Source organism: Chionomys nivalis, chromosome 14, assembly GCF_950005125.1.
Source record: "Chionomys nivalis chromosome 14, mChiNiv1.1, whole genome shotgun sequence".
Lineage (NCBI taxonomy): Eukaryota > Metazoa > Chordata > Mammalia > Rodentia > Cricetidae > Chionomys > Chionomys nivalis.
This window is the reverse complement of record NC_080099.1, coordinates 66277221-66303659: the sequence shown is the minus strand read 5'-3', so window position 1 is coordinate 66303659 and position 26439 is coordinate 66277221. Positions and strand designations below refer to the sequence as shown.

The 26439-nt window shown below is 38.2% G+C and overlaps 2 protein-coding genes across 4 annotated transcripts in view; one reads left to right on the top strand and one right to left on the bottom strand.

The window, feature by feature from the left end:
- Positions 1-26439, top strand: part of Taf4b (TATA-box binding protein associated factor 4b) — a 200642-nt gene that overhangs the window by 4516 nt on the left and 169687 nt on the right. For all 3 annotated transcript variants that reach the window (XM_057789330.1, XM_057789332.1, XM_057789331.1), the window contains exons 2-6: positions 10335-10480; positions 13527-13634; positions 19432-19572; positions 19663-19785; positions 21906-21995. In XM_057789330.1, coding sequence (XP_057645313.1) covers positions 10335-10480; positions 13527-13634; positions 19432-19572; positions 19663-19785; positions 21906-21995 — 608 coding nt within the window. The remainder of the gene's footprint in view (positions 1-10334; positions 10481-13526; positions 13635-19431; positions 19573-19662; positions 19786-21905; positions 21996-26439) is intronic.
- Positions 10806-11481, bottom strand: LOC130887057 (protein UXT-like). The gene has a single exon (XM_057789338.1). The coding sequence runs from the start codon at positions 11459-11461 to the stop codon at positions 11030-11032; it is 432 nt and encodes a 143-aa protein (XP_057645321.1). The 5' UTR covers positions 11462-11481; the 3' UTR covers positions 10806-11029.

The window sequence follows — 26439 nt, the reverse complement described above, 5'->3', positions numbered from 1 at the left end:
TGTACAGGGTCTAAAGATAAAAGATAAGGGGGTATTTATGGGGAAATAAAAGATTTGTCTTCAATATTTTCTTTAGTGAACATGTAGGACTTTTAGGTCCAATTGTGGTCATTTCTTGAGTCACTTTAAAGTGTAGTGCCATGGTTCATTTTTCTTCGTATATCTGTAGTTATCCTTCCAGAGAAAGTTACAGCAGTCAATTTTGCCCTAGTATGTGTTCCCAGTCCTTCTACTATGGTAGTACTATTGCACAACATAGTATTATTGCTTGCTTTTGCTCTAGTTCTGGCCATCCTTTCTGCAGCCATAATGCACTCTGTAGTCCTGGCTGACTTTAGTGTCCTTAGTTTTAGGAGTACATGCATTCTGGAATTACAGGTGTAAACTACTAATCTTAGCTACCCGAGTTGTGCATGTGTATAGATGAATGTAAAAATTTTTAAAGTGTTGGGTTGTGCTGGGGATTGAATACAGGACCTTGTGTGTGCCAAGCAAGTGGTCTACTTCTGAGCATCCCCAGCCTCCTTAATTTTTAAATACCAGCTTCTAGACTGGGCATGAAGCTGTGTTCCTTTAATCCCAGCACTCAGGAGCCAGAGTTAGGCAATTCTCTTAGTTTGAGACCATCTTAGTAGTGTATTCCAGGATAGCCGGGCTATGTAGAGAGACATTGTATTAAAAAAAAAAATAGTAATAGTAATAATACCAGCCTCATTGAAATATAATTTTTGTAATTATATTTCAAAATTGGAACCCAGGTAGTTTGGATGCTCACCTTAATAGACCTGGATGGAGGTGGGTGGTCCTTGGACCTCCCACAGGGCAGAGAAACCTGCTTGCTCTTTGGGCTGAGGAGGGAGGAAGACTTGATTGGGGGAGGGGGGGGAATGGGAGGTGGTGGCGGGGAAGAGGCAGAAATCTTTAATAATGAAATAAATTAATTAAGAAAAAAATAGTAATAGTAATAATACCAGCCTCATTGAAATATAATTTTTGTAATTATATTTCAAAATTGGAACCCAGGTAGTTTGGATGCTCACCTTAGTAGACCTGGATGGAGGTGGGTGGTCCTTGGACCTCCCACAGGGCAGAGAAACCTGCTTGCTCTTTGGGCTGAGGAGGGAGGAAGACTTGATTGGGGGAGGGGGGGGAATGGGAGGTGGTGGCGGGGAAGAGGCAGAAATCTTTAATAATGAAATAAATTAATTAAGAAAAAAAATAGTAATAGTAATAATACCAGCCTCATTGAAATATAATTTTTGTAATTATATTTCAAAATTGGAACCTATTGCTGGGCACTAGTGGTGTGTGTTTTTAATACTAGCACTCAGCAGGCAGAGGCAGGTGGAGGCCAACCTGGTCTACAGAGTGAGTTCCAGGACAGCTAGAGCTACAGAGAGAAACCCTGTCTCAAAGCAAAAACAACAAAACAAACAAAGGAACCTATTTTCAGTGAATGTTGAAAATTTTGATTTAGCCACCTAAGAAGTACTGTCTTTTTGAAAGAAAATATATGTATGTCTTCTCTATTCTGTGATACCATTTTTTTTTTTTTTTTTTTTTTTTTAAGTTTCTGGAGACAGGGTTTCTCTATGTAATCACCATGGCTGTCCAGGAACTTTGCAGACCAGGCTGACTTTGCACTCATGGAGAATGCCTGCCTCTGCCTCCTGAGAGCTGGGATTAAGGCTTGTGCCACCACAACCCGGTCTGTGATACCATTTTTATGTCTGCTTTTCATTTACCATTATACGTTAACAATTTTTGTTCTAAACTCAAAAGCTTAATATTTATTTATATTTCTTGTCTCCTCTGGAGACAAGGTGTTAGTATGTAACCCAGAATAATTTTGAACTTGTGATCCTCTTACCTCTGCTTTCAGAAGTATTAGGATTACAGGTGTGTTCCCTCATGTCGAGCAAAAGTTTAAATTTATTTATTTAACTTTTGTAGGGGTGTTTACATGGGAGTTAGAAGGCAGCTTATAGGAGTCAGTTGTCTTCTACCATGTGGATTCCAGGTCTTTAATTCATGTTCTCAGGCTTTGTAGCAAGCTCATTTACCTACTAAGCCGTCTCAATAGCCAAAAAGCTTAATTTTTAATGGCAACATAATTTATTATTTAATAATTCCCTTATTTCCTGTTTAGGTTTTTATTTTAATTTTTTTTTTTCAAAACAGGGTTTTTCTAACAGAGCCCTGGCTGCCCTGGAACTTGCTTTGTAGACCAGGCTGGCCTCAAACTCACAAGAGATCCTCCTGCCTCTGCCTTGCAAGTGCTAGGATTAAAGGCGTATACCACTATGCCTGGCTAGTTGCTTATTATTTTTTTATGTACTGAAGTAGATGTTTTTGTATTTAGCTTATGTTATGCATTATGATTTTTTGTGGGGTTAGTAACATGGCCAATAGCATCTTTTGTACTGATAATTGCAGTGTAAGCTGGGATAAGAGCTCAATATATTTGTAGGAATATAGCAGTAAGTAAGGTAAACATTTCTTTCTTGGAAATCCAGTTGATTTTCTGAGTTTTGATAGATTACTTTGGGCTTAATTTTCTCAAACATTTACTTTTTGAAAAATAATGCATCCATAAAACTAGCTACAGATATGGAAAGTAATAGTCTCTTGGAGTCTTACATGTCTGATTTTAAAGATGAAATTTAATAAAGAGAAATAAAACCTGCTTTGGCAAATTAATCTGTTTTGACCAGTGAAGAGTAGTTAAAACCTAGTGATTTAGTTCCTTTTTTTAGAAAATTTAGGAAATGAGAAAAGGAAATTATCACATGAAAAATTAGAGGAATTTAGCCCATGGTTCCTAGAGAAGAATACAGCTTAGACATACACATATTTGCAGGACTAAGTGTGAAAATGTAACTGAGCTAATATTTATATGGTTTTGAAAGTAACCCTTGAATCTTATGGATCCTAAAGGAGACACATTTTGTTTGGAAGGACTTTGTACTCCTAGTCTGCTTTTGAAAGAGTTATGGTTGTGTATCTCATTTTTCCTAACTCTGGGTTGAGAAAAGACTAGAAAGTCACAGTCAGGTCTTTGTAGCAGTTGAGTTAGAAGTTTTCTGGATCTTGATTTTTAGAGATCTACTATTCTTTTAGGGCCCTGTTCACAAATGCCAAGGATATGGAAAAATCAAAGAGCTCCCACCAAGATCAGACTTCGCTGTTTGAGACAGAACAGTAAAAAAATAGACCATTAGATTATGTGAGGGAGAGACTGGATACTAGTTTACTTTAAAGTCATGGTATTTATAAAGTCTTTTTTTTTTTTTTTTTTTTTTTTGATTTTCGAGACAGGGTTTCTCTGTAGTTTTTGGTGCCTGTCTTGGAACTAGCTCTTGTAGACCAGGCTGGTCTCGAACTCACAGAGATCCGCGTGCCTCTGCCTCCTGAGTGCTGGGATTAAAGGCGTGCACCACCACCGCCCGGCTATTTATAAAATCTTGTTACCCGATCTTTTTCTTTAGAAAATAGAACATCTTTTATTTATTGACAATTTCTTACATTGTAAACAGTGTGTCTTCATCATATCCACTCCAGTTCCTCTTCCATTCCCCCAGCCAGGTATCCACAAAATGCCCACCTCTCTGTTAATATCCTCATTTTTTTTTTAAAGTAATCACAATTGAGTTAATGCTAACTGTTGGAATGTGGACTGATCTTGTTGGCTTGATCCTGAATAGTTCTAGTGCAGGTGCACTCATTCCCAACTTCTGACCTAACATTCTATTCAATCCCTCTTCCTTGGTGTTCTCTGAGCCTTGGCAAAGGCTGAGGTTGATACAGATGCTGCATTTAGGGCTGAGCACTCAGTAGTCGCTTATTCTCAGCCCTTAAATCAGCTGTGAGTCTGCATTAACTGCTGACCACTGCAGAGAGAAGCTGATCTGGCCAAGATTGAAGGCAGCACTAATCTGTGTGTGTAAACAAATATTTAGAAGGCAGTTTGACAGTTTGTCAGTTTAGCAAGACAACAGTATTTGGACACCTTACCTTAGAGCCTATGGCCTCCAAAGGTGTGGGTTTTGACCAGGTTTACAATTCCAGCCATGAATTCCTTCCTGTGGAACTCTCCTTAAATCCAGTTTCAAAGTAGTTGGTTACCTACAGCTGTCATCACTATTGCAGTGGTGGCCCATCTTGTCTCATGTATGACTTGCTCTACTACCATTGATACTACTCCCACATGGCCTGCTATAGTACCTCATGAAAGTTAGTCAGGGCAGATATTTTGGGTCAGTGCTAGTGTGGTTTCTTTATGTCCTGTACCAAAAGTGTATGTTCAGCAATAGGTCTTGCCGTCTGGTTCTTGTGAACTACCAAGAATAGTGGCATTTAACTCTGTTGTCTTAAGGGCCTCTGGGGCCTCTCTAACTAATAACTTCTTCTTTTTTTTTTTTCCCAAACATCTATGGGCCATCCCAGGAGATTTTTTTTTTTAAATTTTATTTATTTATTATGTATACAACATTCTGCCTCAATGTATGCCCGTACACCAGAGGAGGGCGCCAGATCTCAGTACAGATGGTTGTAAGCCACCATGTGGTAGCTGGGAATTGAACTCAGGACCTCTGGAAGAGCAGCCAGTGCTCTTAACCTCTGAGCCATCTCTCCAGCCCTAACTAATAACTTCTTAAGGCATTATCTCATACTGTTGTTGGATTTTCTTTTACTCTAGCCCCACGTTGGAATGCCAAAATGTTGTTTTGTACTCTTTTTGCTCTTTTGGCTTTTTTGGGGGGCCCACCACCCAAATAAATCTCTCATGGAGACAGAGGCTTATTATTACCTATAAATGCCTGGCCTTAGCTTGGCTTATTTCTTACCAGCTTTTCTAATCTTAAATTGTCCTGACTACCTTTTACCTCTGGGCTTTTTCCTTTTAATATTACTTTCACTCTTACTCTGTGAGTGGCTAGCCTCTGTTGTTCTCCTCCTTTCTTTGTTCTGTTGCTACTTTTTTCCCAGAGTTCTCCTTCTATTTATACTCTCTGCCTGCTGGCTCCCTTTTTATGCCTTGCTATTGGCTATTCAGCTCTTTATTAGATCATCAGGTGTTTAGACAGGCAAAGATTCACAGCTTCACAGAGTTAAACAAATGCAGCATAAACAAAAGCAACACATTGTTACATTGTTAAACAACTGTTCCAGAGCATAAACAAATGTAACATACCTTAAAATAATATTCTACAACATCATACCTGGCATATTAATAACTCATGTCTTCTGGGGGAAGCATTGTCCAGTAATGCAGGATAATTGTGTTCAAACTTTTGCAATTATATTTTAAAATTATTTATATTAGTAGATTTTTAATTTTTGGTAAATAATTTATTATTATTATGTTGTTTTTTTTTAAATTTTAAGTTTCTCAAGACAGAGTTTCTATGTAACAGCCTTGGCTGTCTTGGAACTTGCTCTGTAGACCAGGCTGACCTTGAACTCCAGAGATCCACCTGTCTCTGCCTCCCAAGATTTGGGATTAAAGGTATGTACCACTGCCACTGAGTGGATTTTTAATGTTTTTTTTGAGGCAGGGTTTCTCTGTATCATTGATTTTTTTTTTTTTTTTTTTCCTGGAATTCTTTGTAGACAAGGGTGGTCTTGAACTCAGTGATCTGTCTGCCTCTGCTTCTGGGGTCCTGAGGCCAAAGTTGTATGCCACCACACCTAGTCTAAATTAGTGAATTTTCCTAAGGGTTTTTCATACTACCTTAATTTAGATTAATCCACCCTATACCCACTCCTCTTCCTTGTCCCCTGTTTCTTATTGCATAAACCTTTAGCCTTCAGTATTTTCCTTTGCTACTTGCATATGATAAGTGTTCTACTATCCATTTACTCTTTTTTTCCATCCATCCATCCATCCATCCATCCATCCATCCATCCATCCATCCATCATGCTGGCTGCAGTTTTCCAACCCTCTTCTCCTCCCAGTCTTTCCCCCACCCCTCCCTTCTATTCTTACCTCTCAATCCACTCCTCACCTTCTGTTTAGAAAAGGACAGCTCTTCAATGAGTATCAATAAAACATGGACTAAGCAAGACTGGGTAAGGTGACCCAGTAAGGGGAGTAGGGTCTTAAAAGTCGGGAAATGAGTCAGAGACAGTCCCTGCTGCACTGTGAGTCTCACAAGAGGACTAAACTACACAGCTGTAACATGTGCAGAGGGCCTAGGTCAGTCCCATGCAGGCTCCCTGGTTGTCAGTTCAGTCTTTGTGAGCCCAGGTTAGTTGGTTTTGTGGGCTCTTGTTTTCTTGTGTTTTTGAGGCCTCTAGCTCCTGCATTACTTCCCCTTCTTCTGCTTGACCTAATGTTTCACTGTGGGTCTGTATCTGTTTCCATTAGTTGCAAATGAAGTCTGTCTGACAATTGGTCTAGGCACCAATCTATGAGTGTAGCAGAATATCATTAGGCATCATCATATTTGACATTTTTTTCTCCAGTCGAGTTTGTTTCTAGCCTAGACTTGAGCCATCCAGCCTATGGCTTCTGGTGCTCCAGGCAATTTCAGGGGTGGGCTTACTCTCCTGGCATGGGTTTTAGGCTAGATCAGTTATTGAATTGGCCACTCCCTCAATCTCTAGGCATCCCTTACCTTAGCACATCCCATAAGCAGGACAGACGTAGGTAAAAGGTTATGTGGCTGTGTTGGTTTCCCAATCTTTCTACTAGAAAGTCTTGCCTGGGTCACATTGAGATGACCAGTTCAGGCTATGTTATCTGCTATTGCTAGAAGTCTTAGCTGGCGTCACCCTTGTAGATTTGTGGGAATTTCCCTTGTATCAGGTTTCATTCTGACCCTGAAAAGCCCTCCTTTCCAGCCATCTCTTTCTGTACTCTCCCCCTCCCATCAATCCCCAACCAAGACCCCTCAGGTTCCCATGTCCATCCACACCCAGTCCACCCAAGAGATCTCTTCTATTTCTCCTTTTCAGGGAGATCTAGGCATATCCCCCTCTCCCCCCCCATGAATCCTCTTGTTAGTCTTTCTGGGTCAGTGCATTGTAGCATGGTTAACCTTTATTTTACAGCTCATATCTACTTATGAGTGAGCACATACTGTGTTTGTCTTTCTGGATATGGGCTATCTCCCTCAGGATAGATTTAAAATAGCAGGAACCTGGAAACAACCTAGATGCCCCTCCATCGAAGAATGGATAAAGAAAATGTAGTCCATTTATACAATGGAATATTATTCAGCTGTTAACAAGAACATTATGAAATTTGAAGGCAAATGGATGGAACTAGAGGATGGATCTATCCTGAGGGAGATAGCTTCCGTCAGAAGGTGAGGGATGTTAATGGTTTGAGATCTTTTTAAGATAAACGTTTGTAGCTATAAATTTTCTTATAAATACTTCATTGACTACACCGCATAAATCTTGCTATTTCATATTTTCATTATCACTTACCTCTGTATTTTTTTCCAGTTTCCTTTATGATTTTCTTAAATTGATCCATTGGTTTCTTGGGAATGTATTGTTTAGTATCTGTACGTTTGTAAATATATTAACTCTTTCTACTCTCATCCAATTGCAGTTGGACACAGTACATTTTATAATTTCAGTACTTTTAAATTATCATCGCTTGTTCAGTGTCTTATTTTCATTAATCTGTGTACGTTTTCCTGTGTATTGATATGTACATATGAGACCAAGTGTTCTCAGAGAATTAATCCCCTGGAACTAGTGTTTCAGAAGTCTCCTGATGTGATCGATGTTCCATCCTGCTGATGAAAAGAGCAGCAAGCATTCTTAACCTCTTCCTCATCTCTCCAGTACTCTCTCTCCCCATGTAGTACTGATTGACTTGGAATTTATATAAACTAGGCCGACCTTGATCTTGCAGTGATCTCCCTACATCTTCCTGAGTGCTAGGATTATGGATGTATACCTTCACACCCAGTTTAAATGGTTCATGTTTAAATTTTTTTCTCTGTACACATCTTAGTATGGGGTAAAATATCTCTGAATGTGTGTTGAGTTTATTTATACTGCTTTTGTCTTCCTTGTTGGTCTCCTGTGAGTTTTTGGTGGTACTGCTAGGCATTGTCTTCAGAGCCTTGTGTGTAAAACAGGTATATCTCCTTCCCTGAGCTGTCTAGTTTTTATGTTTAGTGAAGATGGCAGTTTTACAAGTGTTCTACTATTCTTGTCATTTACAGTTTTTCTTTATGTATTTTAGGCTTTGTAGTTTTGTTACCTGTGATAGAATCTGATTGTTATTTCTCGATTCTTGGCCTCTTATTCAGGGAACAAGATAAAGGAGATGCACGGTAACAAACTTTATTCTAAAGCAACACCACAGTGTTTAATCAGAAAGAGACACTATCCTTAGTCACAGCTGGTCACGTGATTGAGATTACTAAGGACCTAAATAGTTGTTTGAGCTTCCTTTTGAGAAGAAGGATCTGGTTACTAAGGGATTTCGTTTTGTTTTGATCGACAAGCATGGAATGTATAAGTCTTTGCTCACTGTGCATATCCCTTTCATTAATAAATGTTTTAGTTAGAATTTCTGTTGCTGCCATGAAGCACCATGACCAAAAAAAGGAAGCTGGGGAGGAAAGTGTTTATTTGGCTTATTCTTTTACATCACAGTTCATCATTTTTTTTTTCTTCTTCCCCGAGGCAGGGTTTCTCTGTAGCTTTGGAGCCTGTCCTGGAACTAGCTCTTGTAGACCAGGCTGACCTCTAACTCAGAGATCCGCCTGCCTCTGCCTCCCGAGTGCTGGGATTAAAGGTGTGCACCACCACCGCCCGGCCATTTTTTGCTCGACTCTGTTTTGTTATTATTATGGTGACTTTTGCCTTCCTCTGGCTGCTGTTCTGTGATTTTTTTTCCCTCCACCTTTCTTTCTTGAGAGTAGGTCTTCATGGTTAGCTTAGACTGGCCTCAGACTTACTGTATATGTCAGGATGCTCTCGAATTCTCAGCCTCCAACACTGAACCTTTACCATGCCCAGTTTCAAACTTTCTGTTTCTAAATCTAAGATAAGTCTTAGGAAAATTCAAAAAAATGAATTTGGTGTTTGCTTTATTTAGTCCTATATTTTGATATAGTTGACATTTAGCTTTGATATTTTTGTTTTTCATTTCCTTGTTTCATCCTTTTGTTTATATTAAGAGGGTTTTTTTTTAGCATACCATAATTTCTTTAATAGTTTTTCATCATTTTTTTGTGGGGGACCGATTCCTTCAATGAGGTATTTAGGGTGGTGACAAGACTGGCATGTTTCCCTTGGAGTGACATCTTATAGGAGTAGGCTGTTGTGTGGCCCTTTCCCATGGTGTTCTCCCGTCAGAGATATACCTTATAAAAGCATGGTCATGGTCCTTGGGCTTCAACTGTTCTTCTTGTGCCAACTGAGGGATACCTCCGGTGAGTGGGAATTCTGGGAAGGAAAAAAAAAGTAAACTTGCCTTCCTATGGATGATTCCTTACCAGATCCTCCCTGTGGAATTAACTCTGAAGGAACAATGGCACGTCTCCACCAAGGGTAGACACCATTCTTCACTATAACTGTGTCATACTTGGAATGGTTTGGGTTTTGGAGCATATTGGCTTTCCTTGTCTCAGGTTAAAAATGTTTTGAAAAAGTCTAGGCAAATATTCTAAAAAATCTGAAATACCTCAAGTCAGAGGAATTTTGGATACTTAATCTGTATGACATTTCTTCTGGGGACATTTTGTTCTGTTTGGTTAGTTTATGTAATACAGTGCTGTTCCCATACCATCTTTTAAAAGTTTTATGTGTATGATTGTTTTGCTTGCATGTATGTTTGGACCACTTGTGTACAGTGTCCTCAGAGACTTGAAGCGGGCATTGGTCCTCTGGAACTGAACTTAAAGAGAGGGTTGTAGGTTTCCATATGGGTTCTGCAAGATCATCAAGTACTGCTGCGGCCCCCATCCATCTTAATATACTTTTATAATATCAGTATCATCAAGGAAACGTATTTTGCCTACTTTAGGAGTATCTTTTTATATTCTCAGATTAAAAATATTTTTGTACAGCTAATTTTTATTTTTTAATAAGACAGGCTCTTACTGTGTACCCTCACCTGGCCCTGAGCCTGTATTCCTTTTGGCTTAGCTTCCTAGTCCTAGAATTATAGGTATGTGCTGCATGCTCAGCTTAGCTTTGAATGAAAACATTTTGCCAGCTTATGCTAATTAGTGAATATGGACTTCATTATATTTCGGCATTTATTCTGAGCATTTCCTAGTGTTGGAATGGGAGACAAAAGTATGTGATCCTTGTGTTATCAGCTTTAGAGTCACAGTTGTTTTTCTTTTAATTATAGGGACAGTTTTGATCAAAAGTAACAATGGTCAGTTGATGCTGGTATCTCCTCAGCAAGCTGTAACAGGAGCCAAGACCACAAGTAACATAACTCCAAGGCCAGCAGTACCAGCAAATACTCAGACAGTCAAGATCTGTACCGTGCCGGTAATCTACCTTAATTTTCTTTGTTTATAGCTACTATCTTCCTATAAATTTGAGATAATTTAAGTGCCAATTTAGTTGATACTTGGTAATTGCTAAAATAATGAAAATTATACCTTTATACTCAGCGATTTTATTGTCCTCAATGGAATTTTTCAAAGTATGCATCTGTTGAAAGAAAACAACAATTCTGAGTCAGGGTTTTAGAATGTGTTTGTATGTGGTTGGATGCCTGCATGTGTTTTCATATGAGTCTGCTGGCCAGACTGATAGCCATTGGATATCTTCCTCAGTTGCTCTTTGGTGTATTTTTTTTTTTTTTAGGAAAAGGAATTAAATTGTGACGAGGTGGGTCGAAGTTCACAAGGTGACAAAAAGGGTAAAGCATAAAGTCACGTGGAAAATACAAATCAGAGGCAAGACCTCTAGAGTGTTTTAGAGGTTCTACAGAGTGGATGGGTCTCCAGGGCACTTAGTCAGTGAGAGGGGGAAAAAGAATGGCTATGTAATTCCAAGGCATTCGGCTCTTTAATATTAGATGGGAGGAAGCAGTCAATGGGGAGATGGCTCTGGGAAATTCTGCAGGCCTTGTAGTTCTCTAAGTCCCTCTAGCATCATGTGGATATGGGCCTTGATATTCATGGAGTCCTTGGTGAGGCTGTCGCTGAGCTCTGTAAGGAGAGAACTCTTTCGGTCAATGAACTTGAGAGCTTCAGCCAGTGTCAACTCCAGGAAAAAACCATATCCCAGGGCCACATAGATGCGTGAAGTATCTGGGACCACTGTGTCAACGAAGAAGTTACAGCCCAAATCCACCTGCATATATAACTCCGAATGATTAGTTTCCTGGAGTCGCTCAATGACATTTCTCAGTTGAAGGTATACAGACAGCTGCTCATATACCTTGTCTCGATGATTCAGCACCTTTCGCAGCACTTTCTCTCCGACAGTATCCAAGGCCCGCCGTTTGGGGGTTGTCGCCATGATGTTGCCTTAAGGCCACCTGCAATAACTCTTTGTATTTTTTGAGACAGGTTTCTCATTGAACTTGGAGCTCACAGATGGACTAGATTCTGGGCTAATCAGCAAACTCCCAGAATACTCCTGTCTTTGGTTTCCCAGCAATCCCCCTACCTGTTGGTTTTGGTGTTGTTGTTTTGTGTGTGTTTACTTTTTGTATAGTGCTGAGGTCTGAATTCAGATCTTCATGCTTATGAAACAGTCACTTTACTGTTTGAGCCATCTACCTATCTCTGTTTCACTTTTAATTTGTGTTTAGTAAGACTCCTATTAAAATATTCATTTCATCCATATATTATAGAAATTACTTCCGAGTAATATGAGTCTGCTTTAGTATTTCATTAGTTTTGTCTTGTTTGAAGTGACTTTTTTTAATAAAGATGTTGATCTTTTTTTGTATCTGAAATTACTTTGTGTCATTGAATTTAAAAATATTCTTATGAACGTCTGTCTTAATTAAGGTTTCTATTGTGTGAAGAGACACTATGACCATGACAACTCCTGTAAAGAAAAACATTTAATTGGGGCTGACTTACATATCAAAGGTTTAGACCATTATCATCATGGCAGGATATGGCAGCGGGCAGGCAGACATGTTGCTGGAGAAGGAACTGAGAGTTCTGTATCTGGATCTGCAGGCAGCAAGGAGAGAGAGACACACTGGCCAGGTTTGAGCATCTTGAGACCTCAAAGCCTGCCCCAAATGGTACACCTCCTCCAGCCATGCCACATCTCCTTCAACAAGGCCATAATAGTGCCGCTCTCTATGGATGTTAGGGGGGCCATTTTCATTCAAACCACAACATTTTTATTTATGGTGTTAGGGAGATAGTTTGTTTAGTAACATACTTGTAGCCCAAGCGTGAGGATTTGAGTTTGATATCTAACACTCACTATACAAACAAATGCCAGGTGCTATATCGTATGCACCTGTGATCATAGCAGAAAAGAGGATTCCAGGACTTGCTGTCTGGCCAGTAGAGCCAAATTCAAGAGCTCTCAATTTAGTAAGATACTCCCTCAAAAATAAAGGTAGAGAATAATTGAGGTAGATAGTCTATGCAAAGGTTGACTGCTTTCCTGCCTATCCTCCTCCTTCTTTTCCTTCTTTTAAAAGCTTTATTATTACATTTATTTTAGAGTGTGTATGTGTGTGTGTGTGTGTGTGTAATATGCATGCTGTGGCTGTACTTGTACAGGTCAGAGGCCAGAAGTCACTTCTCTCCTACCAGGATGGAACTCAGGTCATCAGACTGGCAGCAAGCTCCTTTACCTTTATGCCGTCTTGCTGATCCTACTTGCAGGCTTGATACTAGTTCCTCAATTAGTTATTTTCTCTGCCAATAGTGCATTTTCTTTCTAATTTAACTATGGGTTAACTGATTTTTGTTTATAATTAAATATTAAATTTTATTTGTATAACAAATCAAGTTTAAGATTTTATTTTTTATTTTGTTTATGTATGTATGAGTGTGGGTGCATACATGCTACAGTGCTTGTGTGGAGCTCAGAGGATAACCTTTAGGACTTAGATTTGTCTTCATCATGGGTTCTGGGAATCATATGCAGATTATAACAAGAGCTTTTTATCCCCTGAACAGTATTCTTGGCCCAAGTTTAAAATTTTAGTTGGAAAATTAGATCTAAATTGGAAAATTAACATAAAAGAAAAGGTTATTTTGTGAATCAGTTGCCTTCTTTAAGAAATGTCAGCTGGTCAATTGACCAGTTAAGTCATAGTATAGAATGTTCATAAAATACAGTATATAGCAAATATTTTTGCAAAAGTCTTTTCATTTTCTTCCCAATACTGATTGATTTAAAATAATTTATATTGACTGGGTGTGGTAGCATATGCCTTGAGGCAGAGACAGGTAGAGCTCTGTGAGTTCCAGGCCAGCCTGGTTGGTATATTGAGATCTAGGCTAGCCAGGTACATACTGAGACCCTTTCTCAATAAAACAAAATAAAAAATAAAACCAAAATGACTAGTATCAATAACTTTGCTGTCTTGTCCCTTTTTCCCAAGAATTCTAGCTCACAATTAATGAAGAAAGTAGCAGTGACTCCTGTTAATAATTTGACACAGATAGGAACTACTGTGGCATCCACTGCCTCCAGTGCTTCCTCAGGACAAGTAAGTGGTGTGCGTGTATGAGATATTTAAGTGTCTAACTATGTGACGTTGAAGGCATATAATATATAATGCTGTTTATCAGGCTGAACCACTGGAGATGTAGCAATAAGAAAAAGTGGTATTTTATTAGACATCCATTTCATAAATGCATTCAAGTAATATAAATACATCTAACAACCACATATTACAGATTCCAGAAGGAGATGCTAAAATAAATATGATGGATAAGTTATTTTTTAGAAATCCTATTTGTGAATAGAGGGAGAGTAAGTTTAGCCTAAGTTCATGATTGATAAAGTTCCAGCCAACCTAATTGAGATCATTAGAGCACATGTACCTTGTCGGCATTGGACCACTGCTGGGCTTTACTGGACTTTCCTGGGGAAATTACACAAGGTCTCTTCTTTGCAGCAGAGACCACATTACTGGAACTCATAACTGAAAGTCATCCAATAGAATTCTAGCAGCCAAGACAATACAAATCTCTCCTTGCAATGGTTCATTGACATTTATATCTTATTTCACTTGTATATATACTTCTTGTACATGTTACAGACAACTGTCCTGGGATGCTAGAGAACATCTTTACTTTGGAAATAAAGAGGTTAAAAGAATAGGTTTTGTAGCCTTATTCCCACAGCCTACACTAAATCATACCAGTTCTTTTTTTTTTTTTTTCCGAGACAGGGTTTCTCTGTGGTTTTGGAGCCTGTCCTGGAACTAGCTCTTGTAGACCAGGCTAGTCTCGAACTCACAGAGATCTGCCTGCCTCTGCCTCCCGAGTGCTGGGATTAAAGGCGTGCGCCACCACCGCCCGGCCATACCAGTTCTCTGTTCATTTTATATCACCCTCATTCTTGGCCTGCTACTATGCTGGTCTTGGGATTGCCTACTAGTAGAATCAGATTTTCCTCTTAGGAATCTCTGTGGATCCCTATATGGATGTGTTTCTGCCCTATCTTGGAATTTTTGTTTTTCTTCACTTGTAACAGGATAGCACAGACTGAGTAATTTATAAGGAATAGAAACTTGTTTGACTCATGATTCTGGAGATGGGAAGTCAAAGATCACAGTGTCAGTATCTGGGGAGAGCTTTATCCTATGGCAGAGATATCCTATATCAAGAGAGCATGGAGTCCCAGGAAGAGGAGAGGTTACATAGAGGAGGGAGGGGAATGATGGGAGCTGAACTTACCTTTTTAGGAGTTTCTCCTAGGAATGAATCTCCACTCCTGTAATAACAGCCTTAATCCATTTACAATTTAAAAATACTCATGCCTTGATCACTTCTTAAAGAGTTTTGAAAGGGATATTTAAACCATAGGATCCTCTATTGTGTGATAACAACTCTACATCTTTTCAGATGATGGGAGTCAATTACCCCTCTCAAGGTTCAGACTCAACTTTCCATCTGGTCCCTGAAATACATAGGCACTGGAAGTACCAGGTGGCAGCTGCAGTGTCTGGTCTCCTAAGGAAAATGTGTTCCCCGTGAGCAGAAATGGAAAGCACAGAGTCTCCCAGTGGTTATTAGGACTGAGTAAGGGTCTATTCATACATCTGCTCCTAAGTTCCTTGATCCATGTATTTGTCCTACCACGAGGGCAAAGTACCATACAGAATATTTTGACTTAGTGATTTTCCTGAGTCTTGGAAAATAGAATCCCATCCTTAATAAGTGTATCGACCCAGTTTATCTGTGCTTGCTATGCTGGTAGCTTCTGAGTAATACTGTATGTGAGCCACTAGTGGGTTCCATGGTTTGGAGAATGGTGTTATGTTCCTTCTGTTGTGAAGAAGATGCATCGTTTTGGTGCTTAGCTAGATAGAATACTGTACTGATGATGAGTCTTTCTGTTGGTGTTGTAAAATTTATTTAATCATTCTTTTTATATACTTTATTTTCTACTAATTGGGGTCATAAGCACAAGTCTGATTTAAAATAGTTCTTTAAAAATTATTGGCTAGCCATTTTTGATCACTTAGTGTTCTTTACATTTCCTAGGTATTACATATTGCCATCCATTAATCACTTCATTTTACCCTTGTTAATTGGAGTATTATATCCATCTATATATGTGATAATAAGTTAGAGAGGCTAAGAAACTGACCTGATTTCTATGTGGAAGAATGTCTATTTTAGCCTCAATGTCTTAACTTTGGAAACTATTCTTGAACTAGAGTACTTATTGATTAGGCCCGACTGTATATTCTCTCTAGAAAGTGTCCTTTTTTTTTTTTAAATAGTTGTCAGTATTTGTTTAAAATGACTTGGGAAACGTGTCTTATTGTTGTTATTATGAAACAGAACCTATTGAGGTCTTATGTCTAAATGATCCAATTTAGAATTAGTATTTTATTTTTTCATTTTGGTTTTTCAAGATTTTTTTTTTTTTTTTTTTTTTTTTATAATTGCTTTGCCTGTCTTGGAACTTGCTTTGTAGACTTGGCTGTCCTCAAACTCATAGAAATCTACCTGCCTCTGTATCCTGAGTGCTGGAATTAAAGGCATGTGCCACCACTGCCCGGCTAGATTTAGTATTTCTAATTGAATATGAACAAGCCTAATGTAATTGCTCTTTCAGACAGGTACAGAAAATGACCTTCTTGAAATATAGCACAATCTAGTAAACATTCATAAGTGATTTTTACACAGATCCATTTCATATATAATCCAGCCATTTTCTCTGCTGTCTCCAAAATATATTTAATTAATGCAATTCAGTCTTGCTAATATTGGAAATACCATTGACTGCTCTAGAATATTTAATTCTAAGACAGAGTTCTGATTGAGTTTAAGAAAGTCTATTCAATACCGAAGTGGAAAAACCAGGGTAAAGTATCTCCCCATGCCCTTTAAAGATCAGAATAGACATAAATACATATTTGGTAAGGTACAGCAAGAATTATTAAAGACAGCTTTGTGTTGGAGTATGTAATTTTTTCATCATTGCAACAAATAACTGAGGTAAATCAACTGGAAAAGTTCTATTTTGTCTCACAGTTTTGTAGATTTTATCTGTCACCTATATGCCCTGTAATGGCACAGTACAGACCATGAGTATATGTGATGCAGGGCATAGTATAGTGACTCTTTCTTTGTACCAAATTCCCAAATAATGACATGGAGACTTATTAATTATGAAAGCTTGACCTTAGCTTAGGCTTGTTTCCAACTAGCTCTTAAAACTTAACCTATATTTTTAAATATACGTTCTGCCACGTGACTTTTTTCCTCTCCACGTGGTTCTTTACCTTTACTCAGTGTGCACATCCAACTTGCTCCAAGTCTGCTGGCAAAATCCACATCTCTTCTTCCCAGAGTGCTTTCTCTCCCTGAAGTCCTACCTATTCTTTCTTGCCTAACTTTTTAAAAACCAGTCAGAATGTGCCTTAGGCAGAGACATCTTTACAAGTGTACAAAAAGATTGTCCCACAACAGGGTAGCTCACTTTATTACAGGAAGTCAAGGACAGGAAGAAGTGAATGCCAGTAGCCCCTTCAAGGGTGCATCTCTAATAACTGGGCACTAGGTTCCATTTTTCTCAATGTTCTATCACCACTCAATAGTATCATGGGGCTGGGCCACAAGCTTTAGAGTATGGGCCTTTAGAAGTCATTTAAGAATCAAACCAGAAATTGGTGAAAAAAGAAAATATTGGCAAGGAAGTAAGATTCTATGAATACTTCCTCTGTTCATGGATGACATCATTGCGTGAGCTGACATGTCACTGGACACTGTTTGTTTCATACATAGCAGACACTGCTGCTCTGAGGTACTACTCCCACCATGCCTTGAAGGCATCATAATCACTAGTTAAAATTACAAGCCACACTTTTCTAAATGCAGCCTTATAGATTATATACCTAATTATTAATTCTGTAGTCCAGGTTTAGCTTAACTTAGTGTGTAGCTGAGGTTGACCTCTACCAGTTCTTTAATTTTCACCAAGTGATAGGATTTCAGATATGTTGTGAACCACTCTTATCCCTGAAGAGTCTTCCTTATTGTTACAAACATAAAAGTTTAAGAGTCTTCAGAAGGATTCAGAAGCCATGTCATAGGATTTGTCTCTGGAAAACGTGGAAGAGTTCAAACTGGGGAAGGAATTTACTTGGAATACCGTATTTAAGCGTTCTGTTTAATGAAATTGGACTTTTTGGAAAAATCATCCTTTAAAAAAGTTATTTTAGGTGTATGGATACTTTACCTCCATATATGTATATGTCCTGTGTGTATTCATGTTGTGGAGGGCAGAAGAGAGGGTTGGATCTCTATGTAACTGGAATAGAATTAGAGGTAGTTCTGATCCACCTTGAACTCAGGTCTGGAAGAGCACCCACAAGTGGTCTTAGTCACTGCCCCATCTCTCCAACACCTTAATTTTACCCAGAATTTCATCACTGCTTTTAGTCATCATTAATCAGTATTTTAAATTTACTTCCTATTTTACTAGAAAACACTCTGTCTGTATGTACCAGTTTATCTGGAAGGAACTTGGGTGTCCATTTGCCTCTGTCTTGACTTTTACAGAAAAAACTTTTCTTGAGAAGAATGCAAGAATCTCAGTTACAGTTATGCTGCAAATGCTTAGTATTCTCTGTGCATATTGTTCCTTCTACTATGCTTTTTTGTTGTGTAATCTTTAGTATATTTGTTGCTGTATCTCTCTGGTTTTCTAATTTTGTTCTTAACTTATAATTTTTTGTTAAACTCTCTGTCCTGTAGGTGGTGCTAGAGTCACACCACCTCACCCGACAAGTGTAGAAATTAATGAAATTCCTTTCAATGTGGAAATAAAACATCCCTCTTAGAAAAACCAAAAAAAAAAAAAAAAAAAAAAGCCGGGCGTGGTGGCGCACGCCTTTAATCCCAGCACTCGGGAGGCAGAGGCAGGCGGATCTCTGTGAGTTCGAGACCAGCCTGGTCTACAGAGCTAGTTCTAGGACAGGCTCCAAAGCCACAGAGAAACCCTGTCTCGAAAAACCAAAAAAAAAAAAAAAAAAAAAAAAAAAAAAAAATCCCTCTTTTGTAATGCTATTATGCTTATTTTGATGGTCCATATGAGATCAGCATAGGTGAGCATATGAAAATTAGTTAATAACTATTTTATACTTAAGAAGAAGCAGGAAAGTACATAAAAGCATGAAGATGAAGATTTGCTATTACAAATATATTTTTAGAGAAGTGCAAATGTGTATATGTGTTGTCTTGTGTGATCACCTGTGTGTGCATGGTGCTGAATAAAGTTTTCCTCAACTGCTCTCTATCTTATTTTAAATAGTGTTTCTCACTGAACCTGGAATTTGTCATTTGGCCTATAGTGGCTGTCCAGTGAGGATACTCCACTCTGAGATTACCCTTCTCCACCACACAAACACTTGGAATTCTGGAGTGCACCACCATGTCCAGCTTCTGTGTGGGCGCTGATGTTTGCATTCAGTCATCTTCCCAGATCCAGTAATAATATATTTTTATTAACATCTTAAAGACTTTTGCGTGGCATTGTTTTTCACAGGCCACCCTAGGGACAGTAAATTTCTATTTTTGTTCCTGCAGGCGGGTGTCAAGATTAGGAGCTTAAAGTGACTTGCTGGTGACTAGCACTGTAGTAGACGACAGCGAGGAGTAGAATGGTGCTGAGTGAGGTGCGCCCTGCTCTAGTCCAGCGTTCTGATGGAGTGCTGTCTGAAAGCAGAGATGTCAGATTCATTTGTAGTCCTTTCAGGGTAAAGTGAAGTTTCCACTAAGGGATCATAGCAATACTCATTTAACTTTATGTTGACTTAATTTCAGTCTGTGACTGTACCTCCTGTCAAGCCAGTGAGTACTGTACCTATCCTGAAGCCATCACGTGTGGGAGTGTTACCTACCCCCTCAAATGACTCCAGTCTCAAAGCAGAGACCCCAGTAGCTGCTCAGATTAGTCTTTCTCCGGTAAGCTTTCAGTTGTGTCTTGTATATAGTTTTTTTTCCCTATGTTCTATTTTCTGTGTGCTCTTATTTGTGATTATTTTTCTGTTATAGGCAGTGCTAGAAAATGTGAAAAAATGTAAAAACTTCCTTTCAATGCTAATAAAACTCGCTTGTAGTGGATCTCAGTCTCCAGAAATGGGGCAGAATGTGAAGAAGCTGGTGGAACAACTCTTGGTAAGCTAGTATTATATAATTTTCGCAAGCATTATGGGATTTCATAGGACATGTTTCAAATGGAAAATGAGAATGTTTTAATGAGATTTGTTTTAAATATACTTGCTAAAACTTTATACTTCATTAAAGCTTTGTAATTACTACAGCTAGACAGTCTATGTACAAGAGTAAATCTTTATTTAATTTTACAATATATCTAAAATGAACTTAATTTTGAATATATGTGATTTTTTTTTTGGGTTTTTTTTTTTTGTTTTTTTTTGTTTTTTGTTTTTTTTCGAGACAGGGTTTCTCTGTGGTTTTGGAGCCTGTCCTGGAACTAGCTCTTGTAGACCAGGCTGGTCTCGAACTCACAGAGATCCACCTGCCTCTGCCTCCCAAGTGCTGGGATTAAAGGCGTGCGCCACCACCGCCCGGTGAATATATGTGATTTTTATACCAATCTTTTGTATGTATATTTTGTGAACAGATAGCAAGTTAGAAATTCATCAAATACCATTTCTAGTTATAGATTTATTTATCTCAGACCAACAGACTGCAGTTCTCAAAATTTTGGTATAGGATACATTAATATTCTTAAAAATAAATAACCCCTCAAGGTATTTTTGTTTGGCCCTTGGAATTAAAACTATTTATTCAACTAAGAATAACAAAGCCATTGCATATTAGCATATGTAATATTTAAAGAAAAACTAGTTTCCAAAATAATGAAACTGAGTGGGAATTGACATTGATTTGCATTTTGTAAATTTGATGCTGCACTTAATAGAAAGCATCTGGATATTATTCCCTTATTTTATGAGTTGTTAGAGAATTTGTTGTCAAAGTTAGGAAATTACTATTTTCTTGCAGAAAGGTAGTTGGAATATTATGCATTATTTTAGTAGCCTTCTGTAGATCCGTGTGGATATTGTGTAGTCTACTAGTTAATTATTATACTGTGAATTAATATCTTTACTGATGTATAATTTTTATATAACATGCATTGTTTAAAACAAAATACTGGTTTTTAAAATTATGCAGTTCTTTCAAAAGTTTCCATATAGTTGTGTATTAAGGTAATTGATTTTTAATTTCATCTAACCTTAACATATGTACATCTGTATATAGCTATAAGTGTCTGCCTAACTCTACTTATCTTCTTAAATCGTGTGTGTCTGACTGGTGTGTATAAGTGTATGCATGCTATACACAGAGGCCAGAGGAAGGTGTTAGGTATCCTTGTTTATCATTCTCTTTTTTATTTGAGTCAGGGTCTCTCATTGAACCTGAAGTTTTTGGTTTTTTTACAAGACTGGCAGTTAGGATGCCCTAGAAATCCTTTCACTGCCCAGATAACATTGGGGTTACAAGTGCACTGGAGATTATATCTGATTGTTGTGTTGAATATTGGAATCCAAAAGCAGGTCTTTTTACACAGCAAGCTCTTAACCACAAGCCACCTCTCTGTCACATAAGCATTCTTTGTTTTGTTTTTGTTTTTTTGGGACAGGGTTTCTCTGTGTAACATTCCTGGCTGTCTTGGAAGTAGGTTTGAAGACCAGGCTGGCCTTGAACTCATAGAGATCTGTCTGCCTCTGCCTTCCAAGTACTGGGATTAAGGGTGTATGCCAACACCACCAGGGCTTTAAATTTTAGGAAGCTATCAAGTTTAGAGAAAGAGTTATTTCCAGAATTGTGATTCTTTGCATTTTGGAATCATCTTCTTCATGAAAAGAATACTGTCTGTCTTCACTGTTTTCTCTGATTGGGCATATCTATTTCTTATTCATTTACTTCTCTGGTAACATGATATAACAAGCCCTTGTAAATGTGGAATTTACCACTTATGAAAAACTTGTCTATAATCATGAATTAAGTACTTTGCTTCTTTGTATTTTTTAAGTTCATTTAATTTTTAAGAGACTGGCTCACTGCTGTTATACTGGCCTTCAGTTCCTAGGCTAAAGTGATTCTCTTGTCAACATCCTGAATAGCTTTCCTCACAGGCATTCACCATTGTTCTTAGTTTTTTAAAATATTTGTGGATTGGGGAGGCTGTGGTCAGAATGTAAAATAAATAGTAAATTAAATAAAAAAGCATTTGTAGATTGAAACGTATCTTTTTTCCATTTTTTTAGGATGCAGAAATTGAAGCAGAAGAATTTACTAGGAAACTATATATTGAACTCAAGTCTGCACCTCAGCCACACCTTGTACCTTTTCTTAAGGTAGAGATGTATTTCTCTGGAAAAATTGTTTGGGTTAAATTACTTTAATTTAAAAGCTGAATGTTTTAATGTGACTGGAAATCTGTCGGGAGATACTTAATGATGAGAGGGACTTTAGTACATTTTGAAAGCACAAAACAACATTCATAGTATTGATTTGAGCAGTTTAGAAAAACAGGCATAACAGTAGCTTTAAAAATTCACTTGCTTTTAGTTACGCTTATATCATATGTACGAAGGTCAGAGGACAATTTGAAAGTAGGTTTTCTTCTTCCCCATGGAGTTTCATAGTATAAAACTCTGCTTGCCAGGTTTGGTGGCAAACACATTTCAGCCACTGAGCTATCCCACTGGTTCTCTCAGACCCCACAGAATAACATCTTTCTCATGAATGTAACTTGATGACTTGATATTGTATAATGTTTGTATTGTAGTATATTCAAAGATTTTTGTTTTTAGTTTGTGTGTGTGTGTATTGAAACCAGAGGTTGAGGTTGAGCATCTCCCTAAATTATTCTCTACCTTATATATTGAGACAGAGAATCTCTCATAAAACACAGCTCATGGGTTTGGCTAGTTTTATTAGCCAGTTTGCTTAAGGAATGCCTTGTCTCTTTCTCCTAAGTGCTGGGTTTCATGGGTGCTGGGGATTCAAACTCAGATTCTTAAGTATTTTTTTTGTTTGTTTGTGTTTTTGGAAACAGGGTTTCTCTATACCCTGTCCTGGACCTTGCTCTGTAGACCAGGCTGCCTTAAACTAACAGTGATCCACCTCTCTCTGCCTCCCCAGTGCTGGGATTAAAAGACCTGTGGCATCAGCACCTACTCTCTTAAGTGCTTTAAATTCTGAGTCTTCTCCCTACTCTCCTTAGTTTTTTCGAGACAGGGTTTTAGGTCTTCCAGGCTAGCTCCTACTTAACATGTAACTGAGGAGTACCTCGAGTTTCTGATAATTCTGCCTCTACCTTCCAAGGGCTGGAGTTATAGATGTAAGCCAAGGTTCCTGACTCAAGGGGGGCAGGGTGACAGAGAGAGAGAGAGAGAATGAAAATGAGATCTTGGTGATCCATGTTAAAATAATAAAGCAAACATGGTTTATTATAGCCAAATTTAATGTGGTTATAATTTAGCTAATTTACTAGTGCCAAATTAAGTGTGATTATAATTTTAATGATTTATAATGTTGACTTTCCTATTCTGAGTTATTGAAGTAAATAAAATTTCGATGAAGAATTGTATCTTTGATAACAAAATCTTATTTTAGCAGAGTAAAATAAAATTCATTTAGATTTCAGAAACTAAAGAGGAATTAAATTAAAATTATAAAGTCATTAAAGACCTAGAACTGTAGTGAATTAAAAGTTTGAAGTAATAGAATGAGGAGTTGTCTTTTGAGATTGTTAGGGTAATGATCCAGGAGATGAAAGACACTTCACAGGGAAGACTTGTTCTGCTTTGTAAAGAATGAGTGGGAAGAAGGTGGGAACACCCCAATTTCATAAGGATATTTAAACAATGGAAACTGTTCCTGAGTAAATGTCCAAATTGATTAGGTGGCTACAAATTATAGGAAGTACCAAAGAAACCGGGAAAGTGTCAGTTAGAGATTTGGTCCTAGGGTAAGAAAAGCTGAAAGATTAGCATGGTGTCTAGTCTTATATGTAAATAAAATGAAATATTTGGTCCATCAAGAGCCATAGCTAGGATCAGGCATATTTGTCTAGAATGTAAAGTTCTATTTGTAAAATCACCCACGGATGTTGTCTGGATGCCCTCACCTACGGCTTATAGAGGCAGTAGAGCCGTTACTCCAAAGCCCCTTCATTTCTAATGTTTTTAGTTGTAGGTGCCATCATAGCAGTGATGTTTTCCTTTGTCCATTAATGCTTTGTTTGCCCCTGCTTATGTACTGTGGGGGAGAAGGAGGAAAATTGGTGACTTCCCCATCTGCTGTGTAACAGATGATGTCAGTCAGCTTTCAGTTGTCATAATGTTGAAGTGATAAACCTTGTAAGAGAAAGGCATATTTTGGCTCATATATTTTTAGTCTCTGATCTGTGATTGTCTGTGGTGTTAGCCGTGTGACAACACCTCATGACAACAGCATGTGATAGAATCAAACTGTTCACCACATGGCCTGGAGATAAAAGTGAAGGAGTAAGAGATCAGTCCTACAGCCCTGTTAAGTGGCATGCTCCAGTGGCCTTAAGATGAGGTCTCACATTGGGCCCTATCTCTTAAAAGTTTCTGCTAGTACCTTTCCATGGTGCCAAGCTGGGGACCAGTCTTTCAATCTCTGAAAGACACTGAAGAACTGTCCAAATTATAGCAGATGACATAATTAATATGCATTGTTTGCATTTGATTGTCATATGACTTTTTTTTTTTTTTTTTGGTTTTTCGAGACAGGGTTTCCCTGTGGTTTTGGAGCCTGTCCTGGAACTAGCTCTTGTAGACCAGGCTGGTCTCGAACTCACAGAGATCCGCCTGCCTCTGCCTCCCGAGTGCTGGGATTATCATATGACCTTTTGAGAATAGACACCAGATAGTAATTTCTTTTTTAGAGAGAACAAAAACCATTTAAATTGCCATTCTCCCCCCTGAATTTATTTATTTTTATTTTATGAGTGTTTTGTCTGCATGTAGCTGCACAATGTGTGTGTCTTGTTTATCAAGAGGTCAGAAGGTGTTAGATCCCCTGTAACTGGAGTTATGGATGGTTGAGTTGCCATGTGGGTGCTGACAATCAAACAGGTTGTCTACAAAAACAGAAACTGCTTCTAACCACTGAGCAATTATGTAACTCTATTTTTGCAAAGGTTTATTTTCTTTTTATTTATGTGTATGTGTGTATTTGAGTATATGGTGTGTGTGTGTGTGTGCGCGCGCGCGCGCATGTTACCTTCAGAGGTCAGAAGAAGACTTCACATATCCTGGAGCTGGAGTTACAGGTGATTGTTAGTTTCCCAGTTGTTGCTGAGAACTGCGGTCCTCTGGAAAAGTAGCAAGAATTATTAACTTTTGAGTCATCTCTTCAAATTTTTCTTTTTCAAAAATGTTTTTATTATCATAGAATAGTTATATGTAGTAATGGGTTTTATTATGATAATTTTAAAACACGTATACGTTATAAGTATTTTGACTATATCTAGCCACCATTATCTTCTCTTGTCCCCTCTCAAGACATGTGCTTTTCCCCCTCACTACAGAATGTTGAAAGGACCAATTTGGTACAGATCATTTTCTTAAAATAGTTTTTGTATTTTGAGAATTTCATAAATGCATACTATATATTTTGATCATATTCACCATGTCCCTTTCATTCATAGTTTGATACTATATTTAGTAGTCCCTATTTCCTATTCCTCCCAACTTTATTTTCATTTTTTCTTCTTCAGCAAGTTCAGTTTGTTCCAACCATATGCTTATGGGTATAGGACATTGTCTACATACCAGGGGCTGCACTCCTAAGAAAAACTGACTTTTCCTCCCCTAGAAACCATCAGTTGTCAATAATTCCCTGGTTGGGTGTGGGGACTTGTGGATTCTTCCCTATTTTTTGACTCTGTGCAGGTCTTTTGTGGGTAGCCAGAGCTGCTATGCACTTATAAGTGAAGTGGTCCTGTCATGTCCAGAAGACTCTATTTCAGTGATCCTTATTCTTTCTGCTCATTCTCTGAGATGTTATATAGATGTTTCATTTGTGATTGAGTACTTAACATATTTGAGCAGTTTTGAGTTTCTGTACTTCATGCCCCCCCCACAGTGCTTTTCTGATGAGATCTGAGCACTGTCCTAATCTGTAGTTTAGAGATAAAAATTTAGAGAGCAGTTTGATATTATGTTCATTTAGCAAGATAATAGTAGTAGGATCACCCCTGGGGAATATGAGCTCCCCCAAATACTGGTTCCTGGTCAGGTTTATAGTACCAGGCATGTGTTATCCCCATAATATCCTTGCCTGTGTTGTACCCATGAGTTTATTTTTGACAAGCTACTGAAACTCACAGGGTTCTCTAGCTAAGACTGTTCATGACTTACCCCCAGCAGAACACATAGTACCTTCCAGTACTATGGTACCTTCCTGGTCAGTACCAACTTGGTTTCTCCATGTTCTATGGCCAAAGTGTGTCTTCCACAGTAGATCTTACCAAATGGAAATAGCCTGTGTTGCTTTAGGGGTCTCTGGAACAACCTTTACTAACAAGTTGAAAGGATGTATCCCACACTTACTACTGGGTTTTTATTACCCCTTCTTCACTCTACCTTCCCTTCCTCTCTACTTTCCCATTTTCCCCACTTTTATGCAGATCTTGTGAAGGCAATCACACCTGGAATCTATGTTCTACATGGACTCCCCTTCCTCTGGTGCTATAACATGATTACCCCACTTCTGTGATAATCCCTGAGACTTGAAGGGATTGATAGAAACGCCTGTTATAAC

What these genes read in the sequence shown, in the direction of transcription:
- LOC130887057 (XM_057789338.1), bottom strand. Translation starts at nt 11,461, where the DNA reads ATGGCGACAACCCCCAAACGGCGGGCCTTGGATACTGTCGGAGAGAAA.